Raw genomic sequence first — 20900 nt, 5'->3', positions numbered from 1 at the left:
TTCAAGTTCCCCAGTATAACATGGATTTTATAAAGTGTAATTGAATCTATGTATACTACTTTTGTCTTACCTGTGTAGCCAGAAATAGAGCAATAAAACCTTCAGAGCTAAACATTGAAATCATGAAGAATATTTATTTTAGGTGGCATTCAGTTCTGAAATTCTGTGATTCCATTAAGGGATAGATTTACATTTTTTTTTCTTCCTGTCTTGATGATGCTATCCTAAAATTGAACATCATAATGTCTAAATCACAGTCCTGTATTTAGACATTCTCTCTGGGTCCTCTCAGGGGGGCAGTTTTCTTTTGAGAAAAAAATGAGGGCAAGTGCAATAGTATTACTTTAAAAGTTGTATGCAGTGTTTTCTCCATTTGTAGAAGACTTGTTTTAGAGATGGCATAGATAAATTTCCCAGAAGGTCTGTTTCTAACCTCTGCTTTGTATAATTGTCCATCTCCTCTTTACCTTTTTACTTTTTCACTTTTTGAATGATGTTAGGAAGAAAGCCTCTCTTGATAGTACAGTGTCTTTAGTAGCTCAGGAGGGTGTCCTGAGCATGTCTTAGTTTGTTTACAATTGTAGGTAGGGTGTGGGATGGTGGAGCTGTAGTTAGATTAAGGTCGGATTGGCAGAACCAGAGGTATATTAAACCCATATTCTAAAAAACACAGTCAAAGTGGGATCCCCAAAGCTGGAGTATTTGCTGTATAGCATCGTGATGATTTATTGAAAGTTATTAAAATGTTTTTAGAATTGCAAGATTCCCATTCTTATTGTGAAGTCCAAATTCATTTGTTGAATAAAGTATTGTGAATGAATACAGTATGTACGCATGATACATATGTTGAATTAATCGTTAATTTATTCCTGTCTTGAGAATTCTCCATTGTTTTACCTACTATTTTTTCCCTGAAGAGGCAGATAGTAAATATTTTAGGTTTTGTGGACCACGTGGTCTCTGTTGCAACTACTTGATTCTGCAGTTGTGGTGTGAAAGTAGCCACAGAAACTATGTGGCTGTGTTCTAATAAAACTTTATTTACAAAAACAGATGGTGAGTTGGTTTTGGCCATGGCCATAGTTTGCTAGTCCCTGACCTAAACCCTACTACATTATAGTTGTCATGGCAAATATGCAAGAGGTTTAATGAGAGAGGGTGTTAAGATAGTTACTTTTACAAATATGAATTGTTGCCATTAATTGCTTTAAAATATAGTTCAGTTTGTGATGGTTGGAAAACCCATCATAATATCAGTCCATTTGATAGTGAAATTTTATTGTACTAAGAAAAGAATTAGTTAAGTAGGTTGTAATATGAAGAGTTTGTTCCATTGTGAGAATCGTCCTTTTAGTGGGTTGGTTTAAGTCTCATAAATAGCTAATACCCCTCCTCCCCCAAATAAACCCAACCTGTCTCCTTTTACATTATACTAGCTTAATTTGAAAATTTTGTTAATACGCTTGCGATGTTTAATTGCAGATGTGGATGCCACTTGCAGTGACTTTAATTTTGGAACAGCTCTGCATATTGCTGCATATAACCTGTGTGCAGGTACTGTGAAATGCTTATTGGAGCATGGAGCAAACCCTGCATTTAGGGTAAGAGGTTAAATTAAAAGTGAAAAATATTAAAAGAATAAAAACATTAACATTATCTCCCAGGAAAGAGTTGAATCTGGATGTTGTTGTAGAGCTCTTATATAGGTAAATAATTTATATTTTTGTGCTGCATGTAAAGAGTAATGGTGATAAACTTTTGTCTCAAATAAATTTAAGGCATAGCAGTGAATTTCAGTCCTTTTATATTGATAAGCTGTAGAAACCTTACTTTCCTTCAGATAAGTAAAATACTCTTTAAAGTATCATCTTTGAGTTTAAAAGTATCTTTCATTTAAGCTTTTGGTATATTTATAAAACCTTAGCTGTTAAATAAAAGCGCATATATTAAAGTTATATTTCTGTATTAAATCATATTTTAAATTCTTTTGGAAAGAAGTTTTATTTCAGACAATTTAAAAAATGCATATTTAACAGTGCAGTAAATCTTCAAATCATTTGGTATTTTGTTGTCTTCCCAAAAGTGGCTCTCAATGTTCTTTTCTGTTATATTGATAGCAGTGACTTGCTCTGGCAGGGATTCTTAATTGGGTCTGTGCCTTCTCTTGAAGGGGCAGGGGTGGGCAATGTTAGAAAAAGCCTCTTCCCTTCCTCTTTTCCTCGCTCCCTCTCTGCTTTCCTGTTTTCCCTTCCCTCCCTACTTATTTGCCCCTTTTCTTTCTGTTTAACCCCATTAATTATTTAATCAACCCCTTTCTTCCTCCCTCCCTCCCTCCTTCCTTCAGGTCCTCTTGTTTATTGGGCACTGGGAGAATACAACAACAAATACGTCTCTGTCCTCAAAGAGAATATTGTCTAGAGGGGAGGACAGACAAGAGAGCAGTCAGTTTTACTGTAGTGTGTCCTGGCAAAAGTGATGTTGAGTGCTTAAACGTAGTTAAGAATTAACCAGGTACAGGAGGAAGCTGAGAAAGGCATGTTAGCCAGAGAGAGTAGCGTGCACAAAGGCTAGGAGATGGTAATTCAGTTTGGCTGGAGTGTGAAGGTGATACGTGTTTGCTTTTGCTAGTACAACTGTTGACAAGACCCTATTAGTGGAGAGAATATTTTGAACCCAGTAAGATGCAGTGAAGTGTGTCATTGAGGTAAATTACCAATTCAGGCCCCAAAGAATTAATAGATTACCGAATTTTGGAGGTTAATACTTAAAAAAAAAAGCAGTCTATATGTGGGTCAGCAGTTGCCCTTGGATCAGACCCTGACAGCCACTACTTTAGAAGGAAATGGAATTCTGTAGCTAATCATGAACAAGCTGCCTTATGTTAACATGATATCATTGTTACTTTATTATTATTTAGTATTTTTTAAACAGAAGTTTTATTTTATATAGGAATTGATGGAAGTGTGTGACTTACTCTAGAAAGGTGAGGACTTAAAAATCTGAAGTAAATAGTCATTGTAAATATAGCTTATTTACAACTTCTCATGACAGGTTTGTTGATTAAAAAAAGTTTTTTTCCCTCTGTCTTTTTCTCAAGAGTACGATTAGCGCTATAGGTATTTTCATTACATTTTGTACTTTTTCTTTGAAAAAAAAAAAAAATCGGGGATCAAAATAGTTCATCACTGTCCCAGAAATTTGATAATATGTCTTCCTACCATGTTTTTACTTAGGACGAAACTGACTTGAATTTTAAAATAAAAAATGTGAGGCACTTGTAAACTAAATGTGTTCTAAAAGCCTCATACTTTTATCCATATGGATCATTTGAAGATAATTATTAGAGGAGAAGGAAAGGGAAAAAGTTTTCTGAGCAAAAGAATCTTGGTTCATCTTATTAAGAAAAGATTACAATCTGGAATCTTTCTGATGAAGCCTGAGTTTTTGGTTAGGGAACGTAGAAGAAAGAGGACTTGTTTGAGGGTAGGACAGCACAGAGCAGCAGAAGGGCTGAGAGTCCAGTGGGTGCTGGACATGGCCTGCAGTGTCATCCCTGCAGTAATTATGGAGATGATGCTGAGCGAGTCGTTCATCTCTCCTTGCCTAATTTTCCTAATTGGCAAACTGGAAATGGTAGTGATATCTTACTTGTTTAGTTGGTGTCTTCTGCTACAGTCCAGACTCTTAACGGGTAAAAATTTTTATCTGTTTTATTCACAAGCTTTTTCTTGCTGTGATAACCAAATGAGATAATTTATATGATAGGAGTTTGCTTATATAAACACTGTGCAAATGTTAGTGGGCCTGTGACTGCCCATTTTTGCTTGCTGCAGGATAAATCCCAGCCCAGATTTTAGAAGTATTAAACCTATAGATTCTGTTCTTAAAATCTGAGTCACTCCATGAGTGGGCAGGATGGGTCGAGGTCACAGAGCCAAGGTGGCAGCTCTGGGGGAGGGGAGGGAGTCTCGGGTCTGGGGTTGGGAAGCCAGGCAGTCCTGTGACTTCTGTCTCCAGCCTGTGCAGCCAGGCTCGCTTCCCACTGACTGCCTTCCTGCTCTTCCCTGAGCCTGGACCTCGGTCCCGACCAGCTGAGCTGCCGTGTGTTCCCTCACCTCCCTGGACCTCTGCACCAGTGCCTCTCAGCAGCGAGGCCCTCCCTGACCCCTGTGTGTGAATAGCCATCTCTGTGCCTGTGTTCCCTGTCCCCCTTAACCTGCTTTGTTCTCTCTGCCACTTTTTACCCTTTGATACACCATACGTTTTATGTGTGTGATTATATTCTGCCTCTCACCAGGCTGTGTGCTTTTTGAGGGCGGGGCTTTTGTTTTCTTCACTGTGTGCCTTTAGCACTTAGAATGGTGTCTGGCAGGTGGTAGAAGTTTAGTAAATATTTTTGAATAAATAAATGATAGATGAATTTAACTTACTTTTCCCCAAAATACTTTTATATGACCGTGTAGAGCTCTGAGCAGATATGACCTGAAAAATTTCTCTTCTTTTTATTTGTAGAATGACAAAGGACAGATCCCCGCTGACGTTGTCCCAGACCCGGTCGAAATGCCCTTAGAAATGGCCGATGCCGCGGCAACTGCTAAAGAAATCAAGCAGGTGCTGCTCGATGCGGTGCCTCTGTCATGTGATCTCTCAAAGCCATTGCTTCCAAGTTACGGTCGTGTTACTAGCAAGGTGATGCTGACGTCACTTGGCCTGAAGCTGGGGGATCGTGTCGTTATTGCAAGACAGAAGGTATAGTCAGTAGCTGCAGTCTCTAAAGCGATGTCCAAGGTCATTATGTGGCCTGTGTGCCAAGGGTGCAGTGTGGTTTTGAGTTGTTTTTTTTTTTTAAGTTCCATATGTAGGTAGAAGGATACTTAATGGAAAACTTGAAACTTAGATGCACGGTTACTGTAAAGCATAATTTAAGAATATAAACTATTCAGACTGAATAACGAAGACATCTTTATTTGAATGGGAGAAAAGTGGAGCATAGTGGAGCTGCCGAGTGAATTTAGAGGCATCCAGCCTGCAGGTTCTCCCTTGCAGCTCCCCGCTCACACCCCTCCTCAGTAGTGATTCTCCCACAGCTACTACTGCACAGAAGCGGAGCAAAGGTGACCCTCACTGTTCCTGGGTGTTTGGCTTCTTGATCTCACAAACAGGGAAATCTTAGATATGATTTCAACCTGGTAATGAAAATGTATGTGGGAAAGAGGACTCCCAACTCCACCCGACTGAAGATTCTCTGGACGCCTCTTTCTCCAGAGCCTCAGTTTCCAGGTGGCTTTCACTTGTTGCCCTTCTCTCTTTATAAAAACCTCATATGGGAGAGCTGTTTTTCTCTTTTTAGGGCCAACTGGGAGCTTGGTATGGAGAATGGGACAGGGAATTTGTGCTTGCATGTGGAATTTCTAAAATAGCTACGGCTAAATATCTGGGTGGGTTTGTGGGGAGTGTTATGCACTTTTCTCAGAAAACACTGAAATTTGAACATTTGAGTTACTAAGAAAGTTGCTTCAAAAAGGAAGGTAAGCTACAAACTATTACACTGAGAATGACATTTACCAACTTCCACAAGAATACATTCATGGACATTTGTTAGTTTTCCGTTGTCCTATCTGTGGAGCTAAAATACCAAGAAATTATGAACGCATAGCATTTTCTCCCCTTTGGATTAATATTCAGCTTCTTTAGTATTCCTGTCCTATGTCTGAGAATGGACTTTTAGAAGAGTTATTCTGTGTTTTATTTTACTACTTTTTATTTTGAGTAATTTAAAGCTATACAAAAGTAGAAACATATAACGAACATGCATATATCAGTCGGCAGTGTTTATCTTTGTCACCTCACAGCCAGTCTTGTTTCATTTATATTTACCCTCAGTCTATTGCTTGTCTTTTCATTCTCTTAGGACTGTCTTTCAAAGAGCAGGCGTTTTAAATTCTCATGAAGTTCATTTTATCAAAATTCTATTTTATGGATTGTGTGTTTAGAATATCTGAGAAATTTTCTACTATGTTTTCTTCTAGATGTTTACAGTTTTAGGTTTTATATTTAGTTTTACATTGAATTCTGAGTTAATTTTTGGATAGAGTGCTAGGTGTAGATAGGGTTTGTGTGTTTAGTTCTCTGTGTTTCTCTTTTTTTTAAAAACTAAATTTATTTATTTTATTTATTTATTTTTGGCTGCATTGGGTCTTCGTTGCTGTGTATGGGCTTTCTCTAGTTGCGGCGAGCGGGGGCTACTCTTTGTTGCGGTGCGCGGCCTTCTCATCGCAGTGGCTTCTCTTGTTGCGGAGCACAGGCTCTGCGCGCGTGAGCTTCAGTAGTTGTGGCACACGGGCTCAGTAGTTGTGGTTCGTGGGCTCTAGAGCGCAGGCTCAGTAGTTGTGGTGCACGGGCTTAGTTGCTCTGCAGCATGTGGGATCTTCCCGGACCAGGGCTTGAACCCATGTCCCCTGCATTGGCAGGCGGATTCTCAACCACTGCGCCACCAGGGAAGTCCTGTATTGCTGTTTTGGATGGAATATTTTATAAATGTCAGGTCAAACTGGCTTATAGCTGGTTTCAGGTTTCAGTTTTTCTGTATCCTTACTGGTTTTCTGCCTTCTTGGCCTGTTGATTATGGAGAGAGGTGTGTTGAAGTCTCACTGTGATTGTAGATTTGTCTATTTCTCTTTTTAGTTCTATCAGTTTTCACTTCATATGTCTTGGAGCTCAGTTGTTAGGTACATATAGATTTAGGATTCTTATGCCTTCTTGGTCCATTGACTCTTTTATCATTATTTAATGTCTCTTTTTATCCCTGGTAATATTTTCCTTCTTCTGAAGTCTACTTTGAGAGAACGTTTGTTTTTTTCTTTTGCGGTACGTGGGCCTCTCACTGTTGTGGCCTCTCCCGTTGTGGAGCACAGGCTCTGGACGCGCAGGCTTAGCGGCCATGGCTCACGGGCCCAGCCGCTCCGCAGCATGTGGGATCCTCCCAGACCGGGGCACAAACCTGTGTCCCCTGCATCGGCAGGCGGACTCTCAACCACTGCGCCACCACGGAAGCCCTGAAAGAATGTTTTTGAAAGACTTCCATGATAAAGTTGCAAGAGTGGGAAACTTAGAATTACTGGTAGTACTCAAAAGTTACTCTGATTTATATTTTCTTTAGGTTGGAACATTAAGATTTTGTGGAACAACTGAATTTGCAAGTGGGCAGTGGGCTGGCATTGAGTTGGATGAACCAGAAGGAAAAAACAATGGAAGTGTTGGGAAAGTCCAGTACTTTAAATGTGCCCCCAAATATGGTAAGTTAGATACTATCTAATTTAATGAGAATTAATTTAAAATAATAAAATTTTACTCTTTTATTATTTTTAAATAAAACCTTCTCCCCGGTTACTTATGTAATAAATGAAGCGACTGCCCTTTTCTTACTGTGAGCAATATTGTGCTTGGGAGAGGGTGTCTTACTAGGAGGGCACCTAGCTCTGGAGACCCTCCTAAATCCTGCTCATGGTGGTGTCATGACTGAAGGAGGGATTTTATTCTTTATTACCGAGGAAATACAGAGCTCTAGAGGTTGAAAAACTTGAAAAATTGAAAAGCAAGTGAGGCCAACTTAATTACTGTGCTTCTGAGCTGGGATGATTTTCTTTTTCAGACAAATGTTTGCTTTATTTTATATTCTCTGTTTCTCTCGTATACACACACACACACCTTGACACATTGATTTCAGTTTGCTTTTGTCACTTACTATGTTGTGAATATTTTTCCTTGTTGTGAAGTACTTTCCCAGAACATTAATTTCCCTGGTTGCGCAGTATTTGATCTTGTAGCTCGACAGGGAAGGCAGTATATGGTACAGTGTTGAAGAGTATGGGCTTTGGAGCCCGACTGCTTGGGTGTGAATCAGCTGCTCTCCCTACCAGCTGTGGGACCTTCTTTCTCTTCTTGTGCCTCAGTTTTCTTCTGTAAAATGAGGATAGCAGTACCGCAAGAGTTCATGTGGGAATTAAATGTGTTGATAAATATATAAAGCACCTAGAATAGTGCTTGGTTCCCAGTAAGCACCCCCCAAAATGTTAACTATTTGCTAGCTGTTATGAATTTATCAAAATCACCAGTTTCCTTTTGTCATACACTTAAGATGGAGCCTCATTTTGGGGTATATTATTAAAATTTTTGTTTATAAAAAGTGCCCATTACGTTAGATTTAAAAAACATAAAAAAGGAGAGAAAAATAAAATCACCTGTATATATTTTCTGTTTATTTTTTCCACAAAATTTGGATTATATATAGTTAAATAGTCTGCATTTTTATCTGACATCCTATTATAATTTCCTCAAATCTTTAAATATTGTTTGAAAATGTGATTTTTTATGGCTCAATTTCCTTTAATTTTTCCAATTTGATGGGTGAAAATTTCTGTTTAAATTCATGTTATTCTGACTGTGGTGAAATAAAATACCTAAAATGTTCTATTGTAGCACATGTATTTTTTGTGTTATCTTGGCAATTGCCAAGAAATAATTATTCATATTATTTGCCAATTAAAAATTGGGATGTTAGCTTTTTAAAAAAATGGATGAGTTTTTAAAAAATAAATGCATCTTTAGGATATTAAGCCTTTATATTTATTACAGATTTTTTGCCCAGTTTGTCATTTGCCTTTGAACTTCATTTGCAGTGTTTTTGGACATGTAGTTTTATGCAGTTAGAAGACTTTTCCTTTATAATTTCTTATAACTGCTTTTATGCTAAAGTAGATAGTTCTTCCTAATCCAGAATTCATTATAGGTTATATATTTTATTCTTTTGAATGTTTTAATTTTTAAATACCACATTACTTAATTTGGAGTTTATTTGGTTACTTGTATAAGGATAAGAATTTAAGTTTAGTTTTACTCTATTAGCAAATTTTGGCAACTGTCAAGCAGACTAAGGGCAAGATCAAGACCATTAGCAATCAGAGCCATGAGAAATGCTTAGATTGTAACAATGCACGTGGCCTCCCAAATCCCATCATTCCAAGGAGAGGCATGCTTGATTAGGACAAAGATGGGTACGCAAGGACCCTGTCTCCATCCCCCTTTACGTACTTTACGGCAAGTTGGGGGGCAGGGGTCATGTGTTGGATTATATAAAAATGGGAATAACCCTTCCTGCTGAGCCAGCTCAGTAGTCTGAGCCAGATCTTTGCTAAACTGTCAGTACTTGAGGTGTGGGGAGCAGGAGAGGCAGAGAACCCCCTGACTAAGCAGAAGCCAAAGCATTTGTCTCTTTTCAGCAACAGTTTTTTGGGTTTTTTTTCCTCTCTCTAAATCTGTCATTCTCCCTTTGGCTTGTTGTACTTCCTTTAATATAAATTAAGTTCTTATAAATGCTATAGTCTGTTTTGGGATTGTTTTGTCCCATTGATCTATTAATTCTGGCACATACTAGATTGTTTTGATTGTAAAAATTTTATAATAATTTTTTAAAGATCTTTTTAAAAGCAGCTTTTGGTTCATAGCAAAATTGAGAGGAAGGTACAGAGATTTCCTGTATACCTCCTGCCCACACATGCACAGTTTCCCCTTTTATCAACATCCCTTCACCAGGGTGTACATTTCTTACAGTGGATGCACCTACATGGACACATCATAATCACTCAGAGCCCATAGTTTGCCTTAGGGGTCACTCTTTGTGTTGTATATTCTGTGGGTTTGGACAAGTGTATAAGGGCATGTATCCATCATTGCCATATTATAGAGTGTTTTCACTGACCTGAAAATCCTCTGTGCTCCACCTGTTCATCCCTTCCCACCTCAGCCCCTGGCAACCATTGACCATATTACTGTCTCCATAGTTTTGCCTTTTCTAGAATGTCAGATAGCTGGAATCATAGAGTATATAGCCTTTTAATAATGCCTTCTTTCACTTAGTAATTTGCATTTAAGTTTCTTCATGTCTTTTCATGGCTTGATAGCTCATGTTTTTTTAGCACTGAATAATACTCCATTGTCTGGAGGTATCACAGTCCTCCATTATTTCTCCATTCACCTACTAAAGGATATCTTGGTTGCTTCTAGTTTTGGCAGTTATGAAATTTTTTTAATAATTTTTAATATTTGGTAATACTATTTTTATGCCTTTTAATAATCACCAAAGTGAACACATATACCTAGTTTAATAAGTTGTATTATAAGGTTTATTAAAACAACAGCTAAACCCTCTCCTGGCTTGCCCTTCCTTACTCTGAGACCTGTTCTTTAGAGGCAAGAACTTTTTTGACTTCTTTAGATGTATCTTCTGATGTTCATATTCATAGTTTAAATAATATATGAATCTTTCCAATTTTAGACATCTATTGACTTCATACTATGAAGAGAAAGATTTGGTGTTCATACTAAGTCATTTTTTTTTCTTGGTTTACTTACTTGTTTTGGTGGAGCACATCCTTCAGTAGCTTTTTGACAGAGGACTCATGGGGAGTGAATTTTTTGAGACTTTACATTCCAGAAATATGTTTATTTCTACCCTTACACTTCATATGATAGTTTAGTGGGGTAAAGAGTGTTAGGTTGAAATTCACATTTTTTCAGTATTTTGAAGGTGATACTCTGTTGTCTAATGCAGTTTAGCAAACTTTTTCTGTAAAGGGCCAGGTAGTAAATATTCTGGTTTTATGGGCCATACAGTCCCTTGTTGCAGCTATTCAGCTCTCCTGTTGTAGTGAATAAGCAGTCGTAGACAATATGTAAACAAATGGGTGTGGCTGCGTTCCCACAGAATGGTACAAAAATAGGCGGTGGGAGGATGTGGCTCTCAGGCCATAGTTTGCCAGCTATCATCTTGAGCTTCCACTGCTGCTATTTAGAAGTTCCAGAGTCATCCTTTCTTCTGTTTTTGTCCTTTTCCCTGTTTTTGGAAGCTTCTTTGGAAGCTTTAGCTTTTTTTCTCTTTTTTTTTTATCATTTTCTTTTTTCTTTAGAGTTTATACCATTTTTATTTCTTACTAAAATTTTAGTGGAGTTTTGGGAGGAATTGTGGTTAAACAAAATGGATCATGTTTATCCAGAAATTCATTACTCTTCTGTTTAAAAATAATTCTTCCTTATGTGTTTATTTTTAGTTAAGCCTTATCATTGTATGTCAAGATCTGAAGAGAGTCCCATCAGTACTTTGAGTAGCATGAGATTCTGAACAGGAAGGTTAACCCATACACAGTGCACACTTTGGGCTTTGATTATATCCAGTCAGTCATTGCTTTAAATTTAGTTTTGGTTTTCCCAAATGATTTAGTTAATTAAAAAAAAAAAAACAAGGAGAAAGAGCTCTGTAGTTCATTCATTGAATGATATTATTGTGACATTAATGACACAGGTTTGAAAAATAATTTATGGTCTGCACTCAAATATGTTTTGGTTTTCTGTTTTTTACAGTCCTTCCTATATCCACACATACAACTTTTCACAGATATAATCATAATGTAATCAAACATACAACTCAATTTTTGTTCTCTTGATTTACTTTTCATATATTTCTATATTTCTACATAATCTTTATTGTTTTACTTATTAACAGTGATGTCATAGTTCGTAAACATTGTGGATTCATTTATTCTATTGCCAAATAATTGTTTTCTCCTACTTATAGTATTGCAGTGATGATATACTCAGGTATGCAGTCTTTTCCTCCTATTTGGATTATTTCCTCGTAAATTAATTTCCAAAAGTATGATTGGGTTATAACAGTAAACTAGAAATTGCTTTGGCTCTTGAAGTCTATCTTCTCCTTATAATATGCAAACGTAAGTTTGTAACCTTGTTCATACTTCTTAAGTATAAGTATTTCCTTATAATTAATGCCATAAAGTAAATTAGGTCAGAATTTTTGTCTTCAAGTAAGATTTTACAAATTTACATCCCACAGTAGAAAATAATTTATTTCTTCAAACCCTTGGCAACACCGGATGTAATCATCAAGCTTGAGTGCGTGTGTGTGTGTGTGTGCATGTGTGTGTATTTGGCAAGGAAAATAATTTAGAGAAAAAAATAGAAAGCAAATCTGATAGGCGGGAGACAGAAGAGAGAAAACATTGTGGAGAAGTCAAAAGAGCTAGGAAAATCAGGAGGAAGGATTGTAGAATCTGATGGAGGAAAGAATTTCGAGATTAGCAGAAAAGTAGTATAGTTTGCACTTGTTAGCTATAAACAAAGAACTCACTTTTTGTAATCTTGAGCATTTCATCAAACCTATTTTAAAACAAGTTGTTTTAATGTATTACATTTTAGTCATAATGTGTCTTTGTTAGATTAGGCGTAAACACTGAATGGTAGTGTATAATGTACATATTATGTCTTTATTTTTTCTTCTTAAATGTCTTAGCCAAATAATCTTGGTATTTATAGTCCATATTCACTATTTCTAATGTCTGTGCATATTTATATATACTGTAATTTTATGCCTGGATAAATTTCTTTTTTAATGGAATTTTATACTCCTAGCTGCAGCAAACAGGCAGCCCCCTCCCCCTGTCCCCACATACCTTCCCACACAACACACACTGTATTGTTTCTGTTGTCAGTTGTCAGAAGCTGAGGACTAAGCCTCTTGGGAAATTATATTTTATACTCAGAAAGATTTTTTATATCCCTACTATGTGTAAGGCACTATAGCTAGGTACATTGGGGGAATGCAGAGATGAGTATTGGATTTTGTCTTCTAAAGTCTGGAAGATAGATAAAACATGAACATAAAAAGCTATAATATGGGAAAAAATATGTTCTAAGGAGCTATAGATACAGGGACATGAGGAATAGTTGTTGTACTATATAGTGCACTGTTATTTGCCAGTACTTAGAAATAATTATAATTCTCTTTTCCTTGAGTTTCACTTAGTGCCTCGTTATGTTATGTGCTTCTTGAATTATTGTGTATGTTGTTAGTCTTGACAACTAGATTGTAAACTCTCTGAGGGCAAGTACTGAGTGAGACGTACTTTTTCTCTGTCTCTCACTACAGGGCACCTAGTAGACACTAAAAAAGAACGTAAAGATTTATATTACTGAATGGCTGTACTTGTCCTTTTATTTGAAGTGCTTTTAATTGCTTAATACTAAAATTCTGCATTCTCTCTTAGGTATTTTTGCACCCCTTTCAAAGATAAGTAAAGCAAAAGATCGAAGGAAGAATACAGCACACACTCCTCCTACAAAAGCTGTACCTCTCGTCAGGTCCCAGAAGATTGATGTAGCGCATGTAACGTCAAAAGTACATACTGGTAGGTCAAACCAGAAAGTTTGATATCTTGTTCGTGTTTTACTTTTATCTGTGGAATGCCTTATATTTAAATTGCTTCACACTTTTTGGTTAGCTGCCTGTGAAACCTGCATTTAATAAAACCTGCAAAGTTCTTGGTTTATGATTTTAATCCCTGACAAGCGTTTTTCAGATTTGTTCCTTCCTTTTTTTCCCGTCTATTTCCATACTTTTATCACCCCCAATCTAACCTTAAAGCTAGACTTCTATACCTCTGATAAGTATTTATGCAACACAACTAGCTTTATGTTTCTCACCTATTCAAGAATTTTAGTGACTTTTTTTTATCAGAAAAAGTCTCGACTCTTGAAACTGGCCGTCAGAAACCTTTCTCCGACGGAGTCCCATACTGCTTCGCAGTTGAGCTGTGGTTTGTCACGTCTCACTGTCTTTTGTGTACATGATTCTCACTCTTCCTGTCATACTTTCCCTATCTCTCTGGGCAATATTTGACTTCTGCCTGAGGTTTGAGTCATTCTTTACCTCCTTACTCACATCCTGTTTCTCCATGAAAAGCTCCCCGATGACCCAGCTCACTTCGATCTCCTCATTCTCTAATTTCATATACACTCTAATCCGTACCAGACTGTTGCTATTTATTATCTTGGGTTTTGTCTTCTGATTGCTTTATTTGGGCAGATCTTTTATTCTGTTAGAAAGATCTTCAACTTTAAATGGACTGTGAGAGCATTTTGTACTTTCGTATTCACTGTAGCACACAGCACAGAATAGGTGCTTAATAAATACTTGCTGACTCATCAATAACTGAAGCAGAAAGGCACGCTCCCACGACTAAAGGATTTTGTCTACAAATTTGGTTGGCCTTTCTGCTCTGTTCCACTGGCCTATTTGAATATCCCTGTGTTAGTACTGAACTTCATAATTACTATAGTTTTTTTTTTTCTTTTTATTTTTTTTGTGGTATGCGGGCCTCTCACTGTTGTGGCCTCTCCCATTGCGGAACACAGGCTCTGGACACACAGGCTCAGCGGCCATGGCTCACGGGCCCAGCCGCTCCACGGCATGTGGGATCTTCCCGGACCGGGGCACGAACCTGTGTCCCCCCGCATCGGCAGGCGGACTCTCAATGACTGCGCCACCAGGGAAGCCCTATAGTTTTTTTTTAAAAATAAATCTTGATATCTAGTAGAGGAAAGCCTCCTATCTTTTCCTTGAACAGTGTCCTGCCTGTTTGGCCCTTATACATCAAACTTCCTTATAAATTTTAGAATAAGTTGTTAAGTTTCTTTAAAAAAAATCGGTTGCGAGAGGGATGGGGGGCTGGGCAAAGTAGGTGAAGGGGATTAAGAGGCACAAACTTGCAGTTAAGAAATAAGTCACGGGGATGGAACCTACAGCATAGGGAACATGGTCGGTAATGTTGTAATAACTTTGTAGTGACGGAGGTAACTAGACTTATTGTGGTGATCAATTCATAATGTATATAAATTTCGAATCATTATGTTGTACAGCTGAAGCTAATATAATATTTATGTCAACTACACTTCAATTAGAAAAATAAAAAGGAAAATAAATAAATAAGGTGATAAATATATCTCCAGGGCAAGAAACTATTATTTTGCAAGTACAAACTGGAATTATATCTCAGAAAAAGTGCTTGTCACAAAATTAAAGTTTTTTTTGCTCCTTAATAGAAAGTTAACTTCTAGACAGATAAATTATGTTAATGTGTATGTTAATAAACAAATTATGTTAATGTTATTTTTAGTGTCAGAAAATAAAAATATCCGTTGAAGTTTTAGTTGGTGTTACATTTAAACCTTAAATCAGTTTGGGAACTGACATCTTCACAGTATTCACTCTTTTAATTGTAAGCTTGGGATATTGCTTTATTTAATTGGGTCCTTTAAAAATATCTCAATAAAATTTTATGATTTTCTCTACAGATATTTTGTACTTGTTTTGTTAGGTCTATTCCTAGGTACTTTAGACTTTTTGATGCTCTTGTAAATGGTATCCTTTTAACTTGAAACCCAGAAGTACACAGCAGATACGGAAAGAAAGCTCAAAGAGAAGCCCTCTGTTTGTGGTCTGAGGAGCAGGAAAGGGGTCTCCTGCTAGACAGAAAGTGGAGGAAGTCCCTGTTTTCTTTTTTGATTGCTCTTTTTTACGTCTTTGGTTCTTTCCCACCGCAGTCCCTAGGCAGTCCTGCATGTTGTAATAGCAGCAGGGGATGGCCACACACCTAAAACCCCAAGGGAGGGGAACCCTTGTTTCTGGCCAGAGAAACTGTGGTCCCAGGAACAGGGATGGAATCCCCATTAGTTTTTCTTCTTTTTTCTTACTGCTTGGCCCCATAGGCAGAGTCAATCTCAAAAGGTTATATGACAGGGGCTTCCCTGGTGGCGCAGTGGTTAAGAATCCGCCTGTCGATGCAGGAGACACGGGTTTGAGCCCTGGTCGGGGAAGATCCCACATGCCACAGAGCAACTAAGCCACAACTACTGAGCCCGCATGCCACAACTACTGAAGCCCGTGTGCCTAGAGCCCGTGCTGCACAACAAGAGAAGCCACAACAGTGAGAAGCCTGCACACCGCAACGAAGAGTAGCCCCCGCTCGCCGCAACTAGAGAAAGCCCACGTGCAGCAACAAAGACCCAACGCAGCCAAAAATAAAAATAAATAAAACAAATAAACAAACAAGAAGGTTATATGACAGAGCAGGGAAATTAAAGCCTAGGCATTCTACCCAGAGTATCAGGAAGGGGTGCCTCTGGGAGCAGGAAAGTGTCAAGGAGACCGTGGTGAGGAAGGAGCTCAAGAAAGTGATCTCAGAATGGTGGGCTTGCTGCCAGGTTGTGTGTGCATGCGTCTGACCACGGGCTTCGGTCTCCTGCACAGACCACTGCCCAGGTCTCAGACTGACTGCTGGGTGGCACAGCACACGAGACAGATCCCACACAGGCTGTGGCAACTGAACTGACATTGGAGCCACAGTCACAGAAGATGGGTGGGAACTGCCATCCTGAAACTAACCGCCTGCTAACTGTCGAACGCCTGCTAAAACAGAACAGAGCAAAACAGTCAGCACTCTCCATAGAAGTTAAGCAAGACCCAAGTCCTGTAAAATGGTGTTCATACTGTACAGGATACAGTCCAGAATTGCTCCAAATATGAAAAACCAGGAAAATCTCACCAACTCTCAAGGAAAAGGACGATCAAAAGATGCCAACCCTGAGATTATACAGACGTTTATCAGATAAAAATTTTAAAGAATGTATTATAACCCTCTAAGAATTAAGGGTGAACTCTCTTGAGACAAATGGAAAATTTCAGCAGAGACATGAAGGTATAAAAAAAGAACCAATAATTCATATACACACGTACACACACACGAGTACAAGTAAAACTGAGGTAATCTAAGATTGGTGGATTGTAGCAATGTCGGTATCCTGGTTGTGCTTTTATGCTATAGTTTTGTAAAATGTCACCTTTGGGGAAAACTGGGTAAAGTGTACATGAGATCTCCCGATACCGTTTTTTACAACTGCATATGAATTTCCAGTTATCTCAAAATTTTCAAATAAAAGGAAAGACTCAAACGGATACTTTAGGACTGAAAAATATAACTGAAAATAAGAAATTACTCTGTGGGTTGACTTCACAAAGTCTCTCTCCCCCACCCCCCAACCCAGTTTCTGCTGTTGTGATTCTGGCCCTCACTCCTGGCCTCTGCTTCCAGTCTCTCCTCCTCTGGTTCCTTCTAAACTTTGCTGTCGGGGTAATGTTATTCACCTGTGACTATTCATGCCAGTCCTCCTTTCCAAAGCCCATCAGAGGCTCATTCCTTACTGAAGAGCTCCGGTTCCTTTGCCGGCACCGTTACCCTGTAAGATTTTACTGTGGCCCATCTATCCAGGTTACTTCTCCTGTGTCCCCCGAAAATCCATTTTATTCCAGCCAAGCTACTCATCCTTCTCTGACCCTGTCTTTCTTTAAGTTTTTTTTTTTTTCTTTTTATCCATCCGTAATGGCAACCTTCAGTTCTTTCTGATCATACCTCCAGTATTCACTGGAAGAAATCTGACGTATCTCTCAAGACCCATATTGGAATGTGATCTTCTTGATGAGGCATTAATTTATCTTTATAACCATGATTATTGTCTCCTCCTTCTATGCTAGGGCTTATATCAAACATGTCCTCATATTATGGTTATTCATGTCTTTCTGCCACACCAAATTGAAAAGGTCTTCCTTTAGGGCTGGGACCATGGCTTGTTTTGTTTGCGACGCTCAGAGTGCCAAGCTCATTTCTTCACCCAGAACGCTTTGTAAGTGAGTAGAATTGGAATGGATGCTTGATGGAATTCGAAACTGGGTGGAGTCCATTAGGTTTCTTATTTACATAGTTTGGTTCTGTAGAATTGAAACAGAAGTCTTAATATTAAGTAGAGTATTATTCATGAGCTGTCTTTTAAAATCAGTGTTTTGGGGGAGTTGGGTGTAGTGAGAGTCGGGTAGTCATTCAGGGAGTACAGGGTTTCTTACTATCTGACTCTGACTTAAATGAATAATTGCTATAATGATTTGCAGAAATGTTTACCGCAAATTTACTATCTAAATAGACAGTCTGCTACAATGAATTTGCCTGCACACACCAGTGAAATCATGAGTTGTTTGCAGGCCTTAGTAAGTGTGCAGCCGTCATAGCTGTATCAGGCTTGCTTTACACGCTAGCACTGTGCAGACACACTAAGGAGTGCATTAAGTATCAGACACTTAGATAGCTGTGTTTTAAATGCTCTATATTATTTAGAATTCCTTAGTGGATTTTTAAATAGGTGGAAAAGAGACTTTAGTGATATTTGGGGAAATTGATTGGGGTTTTCAGGTGGGCTTAGGAATACATTCTTTTCTTTCCCCCTTAAATAATGAAACATTGGCCTCTGCCGTCTGTGAATTTATCATCCAGCGTGTTCTCAGAAGAGGATAAGATTTAGATAATGAGGGATGTCTGTACTTTAAAAAGCAAATACAGGGCTTCCGTGGTGGCGCAGTGGTTAAGAATCCGCCTGCCAATGCAGGGGACACGGGTTCGAGCCCTGGTCCAGGAAGATCCCACATGCCGTGGAGCAACTAAGACTGTGCACCAAAACTACTGAGCTCATGTAAACCACAACTACTGAAGCCGGTGCGCCTAGAACCCATGCTCCGCAACATGAGAAGCCCGCGCGCTGCACCGAAGGGTAGCTCCCGCTCGCCACAACTAGAGAAAGCCTGCGCACAGCGACAAAGACCCAGTGCAGCCCCAAATAAATAAATAAAATTTAGAAAAAGAAGCAAATACATATTTTTGTTTAAAGAAAATTCTTTCTTGCTGAAAGTGTTTTGTTTGTGTTCTAGGATTAATGACATCAAAAAAAGATAGTGCTTCAGAATCAACACTTTCATTGCCTCCTGGTGAAGAACTGAAAACTGGAGCAGAGAAAGATGGTAATATAATTTATAACTTCTATTTTCAAAATTTAATTTACTGATTGAACTTTAAAATAATATAGTGATATAGCTTATATGAGGCTAAAGTTTAAAGTTTGTAAGGGAAGAATCATTACAGTAAAAATTTATCCTTAAAAATCCCCTAAGCAGCTGATAATAAAGTGTATGTGTATACACACACACACACACACGCACACACGCACGCGCGCGCACACACACGCACACGCACGCACGCACGCACACACACATTTTTTTTGTATAAAATCCTGTGTTGTGATTCTTATGTACACTTAAATTAGAGAATTACTGGACTAGATTAAGAGAATAAAAGGAAATTCCATAGTGTAGATGTCTTGATAAAAGCATTTAAAGTTGCCTTTAGCTGTCAAATCATTGGGTGAATAGAGCACAAATAGAAAATTCAAAAGTATTCCTGCTTGCCTTCAGGTTAACTCAGAACATTTTAATATTAAGCTTTTGTTACCTTAAAAACACATTAGTATGTTTTTTATATAAATAAGATGTGATTCTACTAACTCATCTTAAGTGAGAGGTGAGAGACAGTGGTGGTTAGGATAGGTAGTTGGTCTAAGTTAGTGACATGACAGCGCTCTCCTATATGAGATTGCCATCATATAGTGTGGATCCTTTGGATCCTTAAAACTGCTTGGGCTATAAAATCTTGTATGTATGAACTACAGTATATTTTGATGAAATCAGGCATTTAATTGAACACTAGTTAATCCACAACTGAGGAAGCTAAGTGGAGAGTTTCAGAAGGATTTACCTGGAAAAGCATCTCATTGGTTCACTTCTTATTTCCCACCCTCTGATGTGTTCTTTTCCTGTACCGTTTTAGTTACCCTGCTTGCATCCGTCAGCAGCTCCTCCTCTACATCTTCTTTGGAGCACAAGCAGAGTCACTCCAAGACACTGAATGCAAGTGGCAATAACAAGAAGACAATGAGCAAAAGCCCTTCTGTCTCATCTAGAGCCAGTGCCGGTATCTATGGCTTTTTCAACCAGGCTTTCTTGGTGTTTTTTATCTTGGTTTGTTTGTAAGTAGATTTGCTCTTTTTAAATGTGTAGAAGGAACCCTTTACTTCAGTCAGGTTGAACTACTTGTCCCTTCCCTGTCTCCCCCCAGCCCCCCACCTCCCTCCCCTTCGTCAGCACACTCTGGATCTCTGTGCCTTTCCCTCATGCTCCTACCATTTTTCCTTGTCTGGATTGACTTCTTCTCTTCCTTATGTATCTATGGACTCTAGCCCCTGTAAGGTTCGTATTAGAACTTTATGATAGATCTTCAGATACTTGGAAACCATACGGTCTGTTCTCTTTCTTTACTTATCTCTTTTCTAATCTAAACCTAATAATAATAACTGACATGTCAATACATGTTATTTACTATTTCAGGTACTATTAAAGGAATTTTATGTACCTTATTTAATTCTCAAAATAAACCTATGGAGTAGGTGCTATTATGATCATCTTCAATTTATGAATGAGGAAATCGAGGCTTAGGGAGGTTAGGCATTGGTGCACAGTGGCAGTTCCTAAGTGCACACCTGGGCTTCACCCGCAGGTCTATCTGATGCTTCGCTGCTACCAGAGTCCACCTGTGTCTCAAGTACCTTCAGCTCTTCTTCATGCTGTAGGGTCCCCAGACCCTTTCCAGCCTGCTGGTAGAGAGCTGAACCACTGCCTCTCGGTACAAGTCCAGTCTGAGGCTACTCATGCAGTTTTGGTGACCACACTATGTCATTGGCTCAAACAGAGCCTTATGCTAAGTCTCTTCGTTTTATGGCTTGACATAGGACTTTACATTTATTTTCATTTAATTTAATGTTTGAATTTTTATCCCTCTGAATTTTGTTTTTTACATCTTGTGTATAGCTTTTTCACACACTTTTGTGTTATATTCTTATTTAAAAAGCATGCTTTCTCTATTTTTAGCCAAGTCATTGTTTAAAACTGTGAGAGGTTGACAGTGATAACCTTTTTAACTTGCTGTGAAGCCTGCATGGTCCCATTCAGTCCACATTTCCTCAGTTATGTGTAAGGATATATAAAACACGTTTTCTTGTTGAAATCAACATATATATTGAATTTACTGCAGTTCAGTTATTTACCTGCATAGAAAGAAAAT

The 20900-nt window shown here is 38.3% G+C and overlaps 1 protein-coding gene across 2 annotated transcripts in view; it reads left to right on the top strand.

Annotated features, from left to right (window-relative positions):
• The window catches only part of CLIP4 (CAP-Gly domain containing linker protein family member 4), a 73933-nt gene that overhangs the window by 28771 nt on the left and 24262 nt on the right, over window positions 1-20900 (top strand). For both annotated transcript variants that reach the window (XM_029231395.1, XM_029231394.1), the window contains 6 exons: window positions 1483-1601; window positions 4513-4749; window positions 7160-7295; window positions 13116-13256; window positions 18659-18748; window positions 19611-19754. In XM_029231395.1, the coding sequence (XP_029087228.1) occupies window positions 1483-1601; window positions 4513-4749; window positions 7160-7295; window positions 13116-13256; window positions 18659-18748; window positions 19611-19754 (867 nt within the window). The remainder of the gene's footprint in view (window positions 1-1482; window positions 1602-4512; window positions 4750-7159; window positions 7296-13115; window positions 13257-18658; window positions 18749-19610; window positions 19755-20900) is intronic.

This window comes from Monodon monoceros, unplaced genomic scaffold (genome assembly GCF_005190385.1).
Source record: "Monodon monoceros isolate NGI ecotype Baffin Bay Population unplaced genomic scaffold, NGI_Narwhal_1 Super_Scaffold_19, whole genome shotgun sequence".
Classification (NCBI taxonomy): Eukaryota; Metazoa; Chordata; class Mammalia; order Artiodactyla; family Monodontidae; genus Monodon; species Monodon monoceros.
Note: the sequence above shows the minus strand (reverse complement) of the source record. Positions and strands in the feature narration are given on the sequence as shown.